We start from the raw sequence: 14,612 nt of genomic DNA, 5'->3' as shown, positions 1-14,612 counted from the left end.
TTTATGAACAAAGTAATAACTTTGTTGTCTCCCTTTGATTAAATTCTATTTACAAAATCTGGATATTTCATCATCTTTAGTGACCTTGACCTTGTATATATTGACCTAAATTATATGTATCACAGCCATAGTCTTGATAATGACCATTTGTGTTACAATCCCTCAATAAATGATGACTAAATGGTCCATATACACATCTTCATATTTTTATCTGAACTTTGACCTCTATGTGTGACCTTGACCTTGGCCGCAAGGACCTGAATCTTGCACGCGACACTCCGCCCTCACAATGGTGAACATTTGTGCCAAGTAATATTGAAATCCCTCTATACATGTGGAAGTTTTGCTCCGGACAAGCATTTTTTCAATGAGCTCTAAGTGTGCCCTTGACCTTTGACCTAGAGACCTGGTTCATGTGCGCGACACTGCTCCTCATAGTGGTGAACATTTATATGAAGTTTCATTAAAAATCCCTCCATACATGTAGGAGATATGCTCCGGACAAAATTGGACGAAGCCGCCCGCCCACCCGCCCGCCCGACCGCCCGCGAGGGGCGTTCCCATAATACGTCCCGTTTTTCAAACGGGCGTATAAAAAAAAAGATAAAACTTCGTTTCTGCATTCAGTCAGTCAATTTATATTGAAAAGCAAGTTTATTAATTCATAAGAGTTCCTATGGAAGGAGTTGTTATTATTAGCAGTTAATGTCATGTTGTGATAGTTAATTTTATTTTGATTCGTAAAAATCAAGTAAACTAATATGTTGTTATATTTGTGTTTAATTTATGTAAAAAGCATGTGCATTGTGATATTATTTTCACGAAATTGCATGCTCAGTTTAACAGCTTGTCCCTTAGCTTAATTGGCAATACTAAAACCCGGATTTCGAATATCGTTGTGGGCTACATTGATGCCGTATTCTTTTTCATTCATTTATATATTTTCAAAATGTTCCTACAAGAAGAACGTTCACCTGCAAATGAGTATTAAGATTGGTAATGGAACTGTTGTAAACGATTGTCCTATTGATTTTATCCATAGACGTTTATCTCAACCTCCAGGTCTCCAGAGTCAACCCAACTACAGACTTTTATAGAGTAATAATATCTGTCATATTTTGCGGTTCGGATCGGAATATCCGCCCCGAGGTGACCCGCCCATGGGCGGGTGACCGAGGGACGGATATTCCGATCCGAACCGCAAACATATGTCAGATATTTTTTCTTGCATATTCTACCATATTCCATTATATTTTAAATTCTTTATCTTTATTTTCAATGAAAATTTATATCATTACAACCGTAACTACTTTCATTCAACAGCGTATGAATTACAAAATCATTCATAACGGTAAAATGACGTCATCTTTATCGTGCCATTGCACAGCACGCGACTTATCTGGAACCCCCCATGCCAGATGAAACTTCCAGCATGGGTAAAACTAACGGAAACGCCAGTCTGATATGCAAGAATAGATATGTTGGGAAATATGTTGTCATTTAGAACTGTTCATTATTGAAGAGAAAATGTGTAGCCGGCCGGATAGCTCAGTTGATCTTCTGACAGTCATGGGTTCGAGTCATTGTCAAGCAGTTTCAGTACACATCTTCTGATTAGTATTTAGGTGCAAAACTTGATCTTTTTTTTGGCGTCGCCTTTGATGCTTTGCATCAATGCTTTTCTTATATACTATTGTATTCTTTAGGGACAATTGAATATCGGACAATTGAAAAGAAATTGGTTATTAAGTTTTGTTACCTTCTGACAAATCCAAGTGTTTCTTTAGTTGTATTTTTCTGTCGGCCTGAAATGTCAATCAGCTTTGATAAAACTTTTGAGAGTTATTAAAAATAATGTGAAAAAGGAAAATTTATAACATAAAACACTTTTGCTTTCAAAACGTTTTCGGTTACAATTAAAACAAAAATTTACCATTAAATTTTTTATTATAAATTGATCACTGGCTCATTATGTATAATTTTCAAAAAGAAAGTATGCAAATTACATAGATATCTAAAAAAGCTTACCGGACCAGACATGCTCTGGACTGAGCCCAAACACCCTTTCCCTCCGGTCAATCCAAATAAATTGCTGAGAATCAGCTTCATCACATGGACAGGGGGGGAATGATATGGCTCCTCTATTCATCTCATAAATGGTTATTGTTGCCTTCAAGGCACCAGCAATCAACATGTACGTAATTGGACCTGTAAATAAATTATTATTATTCACATTTATATCGGTTCAAGATTACAACTACTCAATATATAAACTCATACAGCTATGATTTTAATCATAAATAATTATCATATCACTGGATAAATACCATGTAAATAATTGGATACAGAAAGACAATGGCTTTAAGTCAAAAAAGTATGCTAATAATCATAATGCAAAGATAAGGAATTTCAAAAAGCATAATTATCAAAATATATATTGTGGAAATGCTAAATTACCCCTCATCATGTCTGTCAATACTGAAAGAGCTTCCTCTGTAAAAAAGTCTTTAATGGTTGGTGCCGAACTTTCGAATCTCTTCATTGCCAGTTTTATTTCATACAAGGACGAATCCATTTCTTCATATTAAAAAAGTAAGGAAGAATGTATATTAAAAAGGAAATAATTTGAACTTGGCATGATTTCAGATTTTGGGAAGAAAATAAAAAAAACCCTTTTTAAAAAGGAATAAACGGTTTTTTATAATAAAATGCCCCTTAATTTATGCATTTTAAATAAGGCCCAAAAACATTTTTTATTTTGACCGAGGTTAAAAATAAAATTTTCTGCTTTTTAAAAACAACGTAAAAAATTTTAATCATTAGCTCGAAAACAAAATTTCTTTTCTCTATTTACTTGCGCCCTTTAATGGTTATATGCTCAGTTGAAATTTAAAAACACAGTAGTCCTGGCCAGGTTTGGGAAAAACTCATGTAGAAAATTCCCCCTATGTTGTTTAAAATTTTTTCCCCAGGGCCCATATCATAGGTCCCTGTACCTTTTTAAAAAAAGACGTCGGGGAACAAAATTAATATTTCTTTTTATACGGGGCCTTTTATTTGGATATTAAAGTTTAAAAAAAACTTTGGTTTTGTTACTTTCCAAATATCGCCCAAAAACGGGAAACAAAAAAAACCAAAGTTTTCCCAAGTTTTTTCATTTTTCCCCAAAAATTTTTTTTTTTTTAAACCAAACCCCCCCGGTTTTTTTTTTTAATAAAAATTTATTTTTCCAAATTGTCAATATTTTTTATAAAAAAGGTAAAACTTGTTTTATATCTTTTTTCGAAAGAAATTTGTAATGCCAATTTAAAAATTACTTTAAACTTTGGGTAATTATCCCTTAAATTTTTACAAACACCTATACATCAAATACATGTCCCTTTTTTTGAAAAATCTGCCCCCAGGCGGGGAATCAAATTAAGGTTTTGGAAAACCCAAAAAAAGCTGCAATGTGTCAAATTTTCGGCCCAATTTGGCCCAAATATTTCACAATGTATGATATGCATCCATCAATATCATTCTGGAAACAAATCAATTAAGTATAAATGTCGAGTTAAATGCACATTTGGTTTCAGAAACAATACATTTTATGGTAGATTTGCAAACATATGCTTTATAAAATGTAAGATGCAATTGCTTATGACATGTTGAAAGTAGTTGCATGTGTATAAATTTGCAGGAAGTGAAAGAAGGTGTCTTGACCTTCATACAAAATACTTCATAAAAAAGCTCTGCTAAATGAAAGTGCTTATGAATAACTTTATGGAAATTGGAACATGACAAACAAGGAGTATAAAATGTCAGAACATCTAGACTTAATGAACTATACAGATTACAAGATCAATTAACAATAATTAACATATTAACGTCTAAAAGATTAATTTCATAAATGATCTATCAATAAGGATAACTGGCGTTATTGTATTATAACACATTAGTCTGATTACTAATGTGATGCAGCATAATCTTCAGTCATTTAACATTATCTTAAATATTTTACCTTATTTAATAGCTGTTGGATTGTGGACCCCGAACCTGTTTCTTCAAGTCTGATTTCACTCAACTTCAATTACAATTTAAATACAAAAGATGCTTTTATTCATATTTCACCTGCAGTAATGTTACATGACATGACTATGTGCTTGTTCTTTTATAGAATATTTTGAAGCATTTCCTTCAAAAACACAGTGTATTATGAAATTTTATAGATATTTTACAGACAATAGATGGCTGTTTGGAAATATAAAGAGGGTTTCTATTGCATGTTTACCCGTTAATATAAAGCCATACATTATAGTCAATCAAAAATCAATTATAACAAAATGTAGTATAGCAAACTTTCTTTCTGTGGAAAAAAGAATGGTTTTGTTATAAAATTATAATATTGATACTAACCGTTAATATAGAACTTTATACAGTCTAACTCACCCATGCGACCACGTGTATTAAACGACATTTGTCTTAAACGACCACTTTAAATGCCCCCCGATCATTTTCCCTCTATATCTTTAATGTATTAAGCGACTTTTGCTCAACGCGACCAGCGACCTCTAATGAGTCACCTAATTGAGATCAATCTTTTCATTAAACGACCACTTTTACCTGTCAAGTAGTTGTGTTTTTAGAGAATGCCACCTCGTAATGTCACAAGTGTCAACAATCAAAACACAATAAATAAACGTGTGAAAAACTCTATTTCCCACACCGTTTTAGCGTATGCAAATGAAGTTAAGTATACGCTTGACGTGTATTATCCAATAATATCGGATAAACAATGCAACGCTCCGCCCCTACTGAGATGGTGTATACACTTCGCTTGTTGACATTTAGACTGCATCGAATTGACCTTGAACTTGATCAGCAATTAAATTAATTGTAACAATTAGATGTAGTTTGTTTATTTCAAATGAAAAAATGCACAACAAAATACATCATCACTAATAGCGTTTTCGTGTTGGAGACAAAGAAAAACAATGGAGAAGTTAAAAAATTCTGGAAAAAATGTCAAACATGTACGTAATGGATCAAAACTGTTTTGTCAATAAATATCAGAAATTTATTTTTTACATTTGCATCCATTTAGGTTAACGGAGCGTACTAATTATTCATAATTTATATAAAAATGAAGTTGAAAAACATTCCTATCGCATAAGAAAGGTGTCATTTATAAATTTTGACTTTAACATCATGTTGTCTTAAGAGACCGTTTCATTTAGCGACTGTTTTGGGTGTTTCCCTTGCGCGGTCGCTTAATACATGTTTGACTGTATACTATTGTAAAAACTATTGTATTTCTTAGCCCTAGACCTGATTTCCGGATTTTTATAAGGCTCTTTCGCAAATTGTCAATTAGCAATATTTTATGTATGAAAGCGAAATATATTTATTTTAACCATAACAATAATTTTCACTAGTAAAACATGTATAAAGTAAATACAATCATTGTATACGACAAGACATGCAGTAGTGAAAATAAATTAGCAGTAATTCCCAATAAATGCAGCATCAGTGCCAGTTCTATTTGTTTTTATTTACTTAAAGTACTATTGGTCACTAATTAAACAAGAAAATTAGTGAATTTGTTAATTCTGGCAGTTTATAAAAACTGATTCCTACTTATTTTAAAAAAATTCATTGCCATTACTGACTTTAATTATGACTGTTATGGTAATTATTTAGAAATCAAATAGGCAGTTTCTTGTATAGTTCTCTTCAATTGTTTTAAACTCAAATCAGTTCGAAATGTAATACAAATCTTGGTAGCAGATTTCCATGACCGGTGCTAACATATAAATGTTAGAGAAATTCAATATCTGTCAGGAAAAGATTAATCATCTTTCATTTACCTCTTCATGTTTTAACTCGTCTATGTTTATATCTACTTCTCCAATATCTTGCCCCACTTCCTTCACTTTCCTATCTGTTCCTATACTTTGCCACTGTGTTACAACAATTAAAATTCAGGTATAAAATTTAATCTTTTGATTACATACATGGAATTGGAACAAAATGCGCGATGGTGAATACAATACATGCACAACTTATTTTAGATTTGACCGCAAAATAATATAATCTTTAGAACTAATGAAAGTGTAAATAGTTAAACTGGCAGTCAGTCTTTAATCAATACCAGTATTTTTTTCTTGTAATAAATTCAGTGTCAACAATAGTTACTTTATTTTTTATTACAACAACAAGAACAACTTTTCTTCGTCAATATCATAACTGAATGCAGTGATTAAACAATGATGATGAAACTTCAAAGCAGTTTGTCTGATAACATGTCAAATCAAACTCAGACAGAAATGTAATACCCTTGCCAAGAATGTACAACTTATACAAATCTAAATGTTTTATATATGTGAGGATGTAAGTATTAACCATAAAAGCCATTATTGTTATCTCTGGTAAATGTTTGTTAGACTATTTAAGGAAAATTCTTCAACGAAAAACTCTTAAATTCACCTCGTCATGATAAATCAAATCTGCCATTTCTTCATCTTCTTTTTTCAGCATTATGCTTCTCCTCCATCATAACATCATCTACACTAAAACTTTGCAACTGCATTATAACAAAGAAAAAGTATGCCGGTTATTGTAAAAAATATATTCTATGTTAATTCATCCCAAAAATGTTCACGTAATAGGCGAATTGCGCTTCCCGGATTATGTGACTGTGAACGTTAAGTATGACAGCAACATAACTTTATTCTAACACAACAGGAAAACTCGTGTCACTGGTAAAATTGAAGTCAATCTCTTTTATTTACAGGTTATCACTGTACAGGTTCTGACCAGTACCAGTACTTGTCAACATATGCAGCATTAGTGCCAGTTCAAGATTGTTTAAAGTAATTTGACACTAGTACTTTTGTTTTGTCAGTTAGGCAGGTCTATTGAATAGTTAATTTCAATTGTTTTCAAGTCAAAATCACTTCTTAAAGTAATTCAAGTACTAGTGAAGGTTATGCGTAACTAATACTGGTAATAAAATAACATAAATTATATGGCAAGTAAAATGAAACTTTAAAAGTCCTTACTATTATGCCTATGGAATAAAGGGATTAAATGTCTAACAGGAAAAAATAATTAATGTATTTTGATTCATTTCCTTGATTTACCTCTTTGTGATTAAACTGTCTCTTCTCTCATGCTTCCCCTTTTCCAATCCAGCTAACTTTTGCAACTGTAACAGAAAATGTATGCCTATAAGCTATGAAATATTTAAAATGATTCTTAACATGATAAAAACTACAAGAATATCCTGATCATTGTTATCTTGTTTAAACAAATTTATGGAAAACATTGGGTTTTTTTTTTAAATAAAGAATCAGTGATCTCATTTATTTTATTTACGAGCCCACTTAATATGTATTGAACAACTTAACATACTGGGGGGTCCTACATATTTTACCGGGACAATCAGTTTACCGGACAAAAAATGTTTACTGTTGAAAAGTGCTTGAATTTTTTTGCTTCGATTAAAAAATCATACATTCTGAAATTGTACACACACTTTCTATTTCAAAGTAAATAACAACAAAACCACTCTCAGGTAAATATTTGTTGATTCAGTTCTTTATCTACTAACATGCCCTTTTTTAATTTTTACTAGTTTATTTCATGACCTGGTCATGCGGGGGAATAATCTGTTCTGCGCAGGACCTAATATGGAGACCCTTAATGGGTTTTTTTTTTTTTTTGAAAAAGGTTTTACTTTTAATTCTTTTCAAACGTTACCCCGCTCAAGAGACAAATCCCCCCCTAACATTTTTTTTAAAATGAAATTAAAGAGTAATTTTTTTTAAATTTTATAGTCTAAAACAAGTATCTCGTTTTTTGTCCTTTTTCAAAAAAAGTGCCAATTAAAAAAAAAAAAATATAAAAGGGAAAAGGGGGTTTCGGCCCCTGGAAAAGGGAAAATCTACATGGAAAAAATAAATAAAATTAATTTTAAAAAAAGTTTTTTTAAAAAATGCTAAAATTTTATACCAAAAAGGGAACCCGTAAAGAAAAAAGAACAGGAAAATTTTTCCCTTTGAAATTTTCAAAATGTGGTTTTGGGACTTTAAAAAAGGGTCATTGAAGGAATTTTAAAAAAACGTTTTTTTTTGGGGTTTAAAATTTTTAAATTTAAGTTAAAACCCTTTTTTAAATTTGGGTCTTCATAACAGGCATGGCTTTACGTGTTTTATTTTTAAATGAAAAAACTGGGTTTTTTTTCAAATATTTAAAAACCTTTAAACCAAATTTAATTTAAAGGTAAATTTCCCCCCCCCCCCTTTTGGTTTTTTCAAAGATTTAAAATTTTAATTTAAAGATTCAAAAAATTTTTAAAAAACAATGTTTCCCGTAAAAATTTAAATTTTTTTTAAAAACGAATTTTTTTTTTTTCTTATAAAAGCCCCACTTTTTAAAAAAAAAATTTTTTTCCCCGGTCAAAAGTTTTTAATTTTATTTTTGGGTAAAGGAAAAGGTTTTTCGTGATTTTAAAAACCCAAAAAATTTTTTGGGGTTTTTAAAAAACTTTTTTTTTTTAAATTAATTTTAAAAAAAAAAGTTTAAAAAGAAAAAAATCCCCCTTTATATTTTTTTTTGGGGTTTTGTTAAGGGCCCCCCGTTTTTAGTGTAAAAAAAAATATTTAATTTTCAAAAATGTATAGGGTATTTTTAAACTAAAATTTTGGAAAAATAAAAATGGCCGACTTTGTGATAACACAAAACTCCCCAAAAAGGATATCACGTTAAATAATTTTAGTTAATAAGAATAATTTGAATTTTCAGTCATATCAATAATAACAACCCTAAAACCAAATAAACTTTATAAAAAAACATGAACATGAATAAGGGCTTGGTCGGGTAATTAATATGATCGGGACGATCGAGTTGATCTGATCGGCGGTGAGAACATCGCATTAAAAGTGATCAGTCCGTATCCAAAAAAATGCTGATTTTCTCAGGATATCTAAGATATCAGACACCCTGCTCTTTCACCATATGCAATAATCTCCCTGCATGAAATCTTTTACTCGGGCTTTGAGTGCACTCTGGTCTTTATGAAACATAAAAGGCTATTCATGTTTTGATCGTCTATAAATATGTTTCCTATGGCTTTTAATTTGTGGTTTTGAAGAGAAAAAAACAACAATAACTAAAGTGCAATAAAATGTACAAAATAAACAAAATAAAGTGATTTAAACAAGAATAACCTCATCCATAGTTGTTGTTGATACATAATTTATCGGCTGACAGCCTTCTTGAATTTTCTGTAAAAATAGTTTTGCATGTACTTACAAGATCATTTCAGAGCATTCAGAAATTAAAATTATGCATAGATATACAAGAAATTGAGTGAAGTTAGAGATGACTTTTTTCATTTAATTCACAAATGTCTTACTTGGTTTAGTTAAATAATAAATACCATATACATAGATCTACGGAATTCAAGAAAATAAATCCTTGTAGATTATTTTGGCTTTATTTCTGAATGTTATAAATTCCTTAAGTACCTCTGCGCAGTAGCTCCTGAAACATTCAAGAACTTCTTTTATTTGAGTGATTGAAATCATCCGCCCTTTTCCATCAGCTGCAATAAGAGGGTTATAGCTAATACACTATGTACATGTGTGTCAAATGAAGGTAAATTCTAATGAAAAAAAATCTATACTTTCTTCATTATTTTGCTCTGATAAACACGTATTGGAAAGTTCTTTATTCGCTATTATTCAAAATCTAATTGTATATTTATTTCAAAAATTAATACTTACGTCCTTTGGCAGAGTGCGAGCAGAAAGGAACTTCTTTTGGCCAGTACTCTGGTTTCTGCGTTTGGTGGTATGTGCCACGTTCTTTAGCACCTGTGTATAATTGAAAGATGCACAGATTCATATAAATAGTGAACATATAAAGTTAGTACACTTATAATAAAAACAATAAAATATGATGCTAAATGTTATTATAAGTTTACGGCTAGCTGGTATTCCATAGTTAAGTGATGCTAGTTTATCTCAGATGAATAAAATTCGACAAAGAAAAGTGGGCATTATTCTAGCAGCCATTTTGAAATGGCACCCTCTTATAACAAAATAATAAAAGTTTACCAAGTTTTATATGAATAGCTTATATAGGTTTCAGAACACGCATGAAAAATAACACATCGCCGGTGCCTGATTTGAGAGTCATTTTCGAAAAGTGTAGCTCACATGGTTCGAGAGTATATTTAAACCATACAATAGAAGCTTACAGAAGTTAATTGATAGGTTTCTTGCTATAATTTTTGCAAGCATGGTGTCGAAAGAAATTATATAATCAGATCCATAACAATAAATGTTTACATGTCCAAAGAAATTAGTTAGGCGTATTGACTGGAAGGACGCATATTTTTTTCTTATCCGATACAAAGTGAATCAAAGAATTATGCATGCACAAAATTAATGGATGTTATTGCATTCAATTAAAGATAACAAACCTTGAAACAGAGTCTGGAGTAAATTTTTCTGCAAAGTGTGCTATGGAGATCTTCAAAGGATAGACCAAACACGTCTATATTTCTGAGATCTACTGTCTTACAGGATTCTAATAAAATAACATGTTGTTAAAGGTTATAATCTATATCTTATGAAATATTTAAAAAAAATTATAAACAGTAAAATTATATTGGTTCCATTATTTTATGGCTGATTCCCGAAAAAGTTGTAATAGAATGTCACTATTATTTATTACACATAAAAAATGTACGTAAAAAAATAAAATGTTCCGGAACAAAATATTTTTTGCTATTTTAAATAGGGTTTTATCCGTTTATCAATGACTTTGTGCATGCGCCACTAACTTTTAGGCAGCTTATTGCCATTTTTATTTGTTTGGGTCGTCAGACCAAACAAATAATGGTAGCGAAATTTCAGAATTTGATGTTGTGAATTGCAAATGCCGAAAGTAGTCCGCTTTTTTGAAGCGGTTACTTCTCTTTATATGTACACTAATGCCGAAAAAATCAGGGGAGTGACAGGGGCATTAATTATCAAGCAAAATAGTTCCCGAATGGTCGAAAAATTCTAATATTGTTTACTTACAGATATACATGCTTAAAGTATGCTCAATGATTATTTACATCTGTCTTAAACAACAGGTTAAGCGTCGAAATAATAAGAGTTACAAAACCTAAATTAGAATAATATGGATTTCTTTAGGCCTTTTAAACATAACTTCTCCGCTGTCTTAGCAATTGAAAGGTCTGGAGTTCAAATCCCAGTTAAAGTCAACTCATTTTTTAAATTGTTTAAGTCAAATAAACATTGAATTGAATGTCAATGTTGAAATTACTCGTATAGCCAATTTACTAAAGTTAAAACACTGGAAAGCATTTGTGGCACTATACCAAAAAGTTAAAACAAATTGGTTTATAATCACACAACCTACACCTTTCTGACATTCTGAGACCCAAACAAATTCAGCGCCTTATGTGCTTTGATTAATTCATACAAGCATTTTGGAGGTATTCTTTTTTTTTAATCCAAACAATTATTTTGGCATCAGATATATAACTTTCAATACACTTAAATCAGTTGTAAACAGGCTGGGGATGCAGAAAAACGTTTATATTAATACAGGTAATATACAAATCATCGTTATCCAAAGATAGTTGGCAAAAGAATGTAATGTGGGAAATTCTAAATCGTACCTGGCACAACTGCTTTGTTTACTGATTTTTCTGCCACTTCTAGAATATCCTGACCTTTGGTGCCTTTTAAAACCTGACATAAGGTTGGTGATCCTATTAAGAAAGATTATAAGTTACTTATGCTGATATATTTGTTTAAGGAATACTGAATCAACAAGTATATATAATTGCTTTAAGGTAGATATATTCCAGTCAATTTTAGTGCCACAATATTACAAGGATGGAATTTCAAAAACATTTGAAAAGTATATTCGCACACAAAGACTTTTGTAAGCTCTCAATATCCATATGCATTTGATATTGAGTTACATGAAACTAATTTATAATTTACTTGAATGTTTAGGTTATCGATTCATGTCATACGTAAGAAAAAAAAAAAATTCTTAAAATGTTATGAAAAAAACATTATAAGAGATGCTTACTCTTATGTATACAAAGGACACTGGCAAAATATAAATTAATATTTACTTAACACGTATAGGAGAATATCCTAATTTGAGCCAATGTTCAATATTGAGCCAAACAAGAAATTAACATGATAATGTAGAAAATACCTGTAAGACACACTTGTCCATTTGGCTGGATCGTTATCAGGGCCATGATGGGTGCCCCAGGCATTTTACAAGTGTTGGCTACCTAATTGTAATAAACATGATAACAGTCATTTGGTATATTAGATGATCTTTACAGTTTTATTTATACACTTTCATGAAAATCAATATTTCTTTATAGCATGAAAACATTTCAATTATAAAAAAGACGACACAAGTATATTTACGTATTACATGTACATATACGAATATTGATAATCGTGACATATCACATAAGCATACATATTGAGTGAAAATGAATAATGAATATCTTAGCTATTATCGTTGAATTTAAAAAAATCGGGAAATTGCCATTTTTTAAAACTCTGCTAGTTATATTTATTAACTTCCAAGGCATATGAGACCAGTAATGATAACATTGAAAAGTAAAAGAATCATTATTGTAAACATTATCTTTTACCCTTCTTGTCAAGCGGTGAATTTTTCTCCTTATTTTTCGAGATGTAATCACTGTTTGATTTGTTGGGTTAACCTGTAATTGAAAGTAACATTCTTTTTATACAAACAAGAACTTCAATATGTGCCAAAAAATTATACGTAAGTCCAACTCAACCAGTAATTCGATATCATGTCTCATAAATTATTTTTATATAGGAAATTTAACGTTCTTCATGTTGTTAAATTGACTTACGATATATATGTGTATATGCATTATTATGTACAACTCGTTTTAACACGTTTAAACTCGTTTAAACTCGTACACAATTTTATTATCTCAAGATTCAGAGTGTCTGTGTTTGGAAGCTGAATTTCACTTTGTTATAATTCCAAGTGTCTGTGTTCAGAGGCACAATTTCACTGTTATAATTCAGAGTGTCTGTGTTCGGAGGCACAATTTCACTGTTATAATTCAGAGTGTCTGTGTTGGAGGCACAATTTCACTACATTATGATTCAGAGTGTCTGTGTGGGAGGCACAATTTCACTATGTTCTGATTCAGAGTGTAAGTGTGGGAGGCACAATTTCACTATGTTCTGATTCAGAGTGTAAGTGTGGGAGGCACAATTTCACTATGTTTTGATTCAGAATGTGTCTGTGTTGGAGGCACAATTTCACTATGTTATGATTCAGAATGTCTGTGTTCGGAGGCACAATTTCACTATGTTATGATTCCGATTGTCTGTGTTCGGAGGCACAATTTCACTATGTTCTGATTCAGAGTGTCTGTGTTGGAGGCACAATTTCACTATGTTATGATTCCGAGTGTCTGTGTTGGAGGCACAATTTCACTATGTTATGATTCCGAGTGTCTGTGTTCGGAGGCACAATTTCACTATGTTCTGATTCAGAGTGTCTGTGTTGGAGGCACAATTTCACTATGTTATGATTCAGAGTGTCTGTGTTGGAGGCACAATTTCACTATGTTATGATTCAGAGTGTCTGTGTTCGGAGGCACAATTTCACTATGTTATGATTCCGATTGTCTGTGTTCGGAGGCACAATTTCACTATGTTCTGATTCAGAGTGTCTGTGTTGGAGGCACAATTTCACTATGTTATGATTCTGAGTGTCTGTGTTGGAGGCACAATTTCACTGTTATGATTCAGAGTGTTTGTGTTGGAGGCACAATTTCACTATGTTATGATTCAGAGTGTCTGTGTTGGAGGCACAATTTCACTGTTATGATTCAGAGTGTTCGTGTTGGAGGCTCAATTTCACTATGTTCTGATTCAGAGTGTCTGTGTTGGAGGCACAATTTCACTATGTTATGATTCCGAGTGTCTGTGTTCGGAGGCACAATTTCACTATGTTATGATTCCGATTGTCTGTGTTCGGAGGCACAATTTCACTATGTTATGATTCAGAGTGTCTGTGTTGGAGGCACAATTTCACTATGTTATGATTCTGAGTGTCTGTGTTGGAGGCACAATTTCACTGTTATGATTCAGAGTGTTTGTGTTTGAGGCACAATTTCACTATGTTATGATTCTGAGTGTCTGTGTTGGAGGCACAATTTCACTGTTATGATTCAGTGTTTGTGTTGGAGGCTCAATTTCACTATGTTCTGATTCAGAGTATCTGTGTTGGAGGCACCAATTTCACTATGTTCTGATTCCGAGTGTCTGTGTTCGGAGGCACAATTTCACTATGTTATGATTCGATTGTCTGTGTTCGGAGGCACAATTTCACTATGTTATGATTCTGAGTGTCTGTGTTGGAGGCACAATTTCACTGTTATGATTTAGAGTGTCTGTGTTCAGAGGCACAATTTCACTATGTTCTGATTCAGAGTGTCTGTGTTCAGAGGCACAATTTCACTATGTTCTGATTCCGAGTGTCTGTGTTCGGAGGCACAATTTCACTATGTTAGAATTCCAAGT

General features: G+C 31.8%; 2 protein-coding genes across 2 annotated transcripts; both read right to left on the bottom strand.

Annotated features, from left to right (window-relative positions):
• Positions 1-1,114: 1,114 nt before the first annotated feature.
• LOC132738492 (uncharacterized) lies at positions 1,115-2,605 on the bottom strand. The gene is made up of 3 exons (XM_060725994.1): positions 2,458-2,605; positions 2,029-2,208; positions 1,115-1,805 (listed from the first exon to the last, which is right to left on the bottom strand). The coding sequence occupies exons 1-3, from the start codon at positions 2,573-2,575 to the stop codon at positions 1,756-1,758; spliced, it is 348 nt and encodes a 115-aa protein (XP_060581977.1). The 5' UTR covers positions 2,576-2,605; the 3' UTR covers positions 1,115-1,755.
• Positions 2,606-7,117: 4,512 nt separating this feature from the next.
• Positions 7,118-13,126, bottom strand: LOC132738490 (uncharacterized). Its single transcript, XM_060725993.1, has 7 exons — positions 12,692-13,126; positions 12,235-12,316; positions 11,681-11,773; positions 9,768-9,857; positions 9,510-9,586; positions 9,210-9,266; positions 7,118-7,186 (listed from the first exon to the last, which is right to left on the bottom strand). The coding sequence occupies exons 2-7, from the start codon at positions 12,296-12,298 to the stop codon at positions 7,118-7,120; spliced, it is 450 nt and encodes a 149-aa protein (XP_060581976.1). The 5' UTR covers positions 12,299-12,316; positions 12,692-13,126.
• Between the last annotated feature and the right edge of the window lie 1,486 nt (positions 13,127-14,612).

This window comes from Ruditapes philippinarum, unplaced genomic scaffold (genome assembly GCF_026571515.1).
Source record: "Ruditapes philippinarum isolate M1 unplaced genomic scaffold, ASM2657151v2 ctg16792_1_1_1_1, whole genome shotgun sequence".
NCBI classification, from domain to species: domain Eukaryota; kingdom Metazoa; phylum Mollusca; class Bivalvia; order Venerida; family Veneridae; genus Ruditapes; species Ruditapes philippinarum.
Note: the sequence above shows the minus strand (reverse complement) of the source record. Positions and strands in the feature narration are given on the sequence as shown.

Bases quoted from the DNA above. Each gene is read 5' to 3' on its own strand.
- LOC132738492 (XM_060725994.1), bottom strand. From the start codon at position 2,575: ATGGATTCGTCCTTGTATGAAATAAAACTGGCAATGAAGAGATTCGAA. The intron at 2,209-2,457 runs GTAATTTAGCAT...ATTTATTTACAG, and splicing joins ATTGACAGACATGATGAGGG to GTCCAATTACGTACATGTTG. The intron at 1,806-2,028 runs GTAAGCTTTTTT...TTGACATTTCAG, and splicing joins TCCAGAGCATGTCTGGTCCG to GCCGACAGAAAAATACAACT.
- LOC132738490 (XM_060725993.1), bottom strand. From the start codon at position 12,298: ATGCCTGGGGCACCCATCATGGCCCTGATAACGATCCAGCCAAATGGA. The intron at 11,774-12,234 runs GTATTTTCTACA...CTTTCTTAATAG, and splicing joins TGGACAAGTGTGTCTTACAG to GATCACCAACCTTATGTCAG. The intron at 7,187-9,209 runs GTTATTCTTGTT...TTTCTGTTACAG, and splicing joins CAACAACAACTATGGATGAG to TTGCAAAAGTTAGCTGGATT.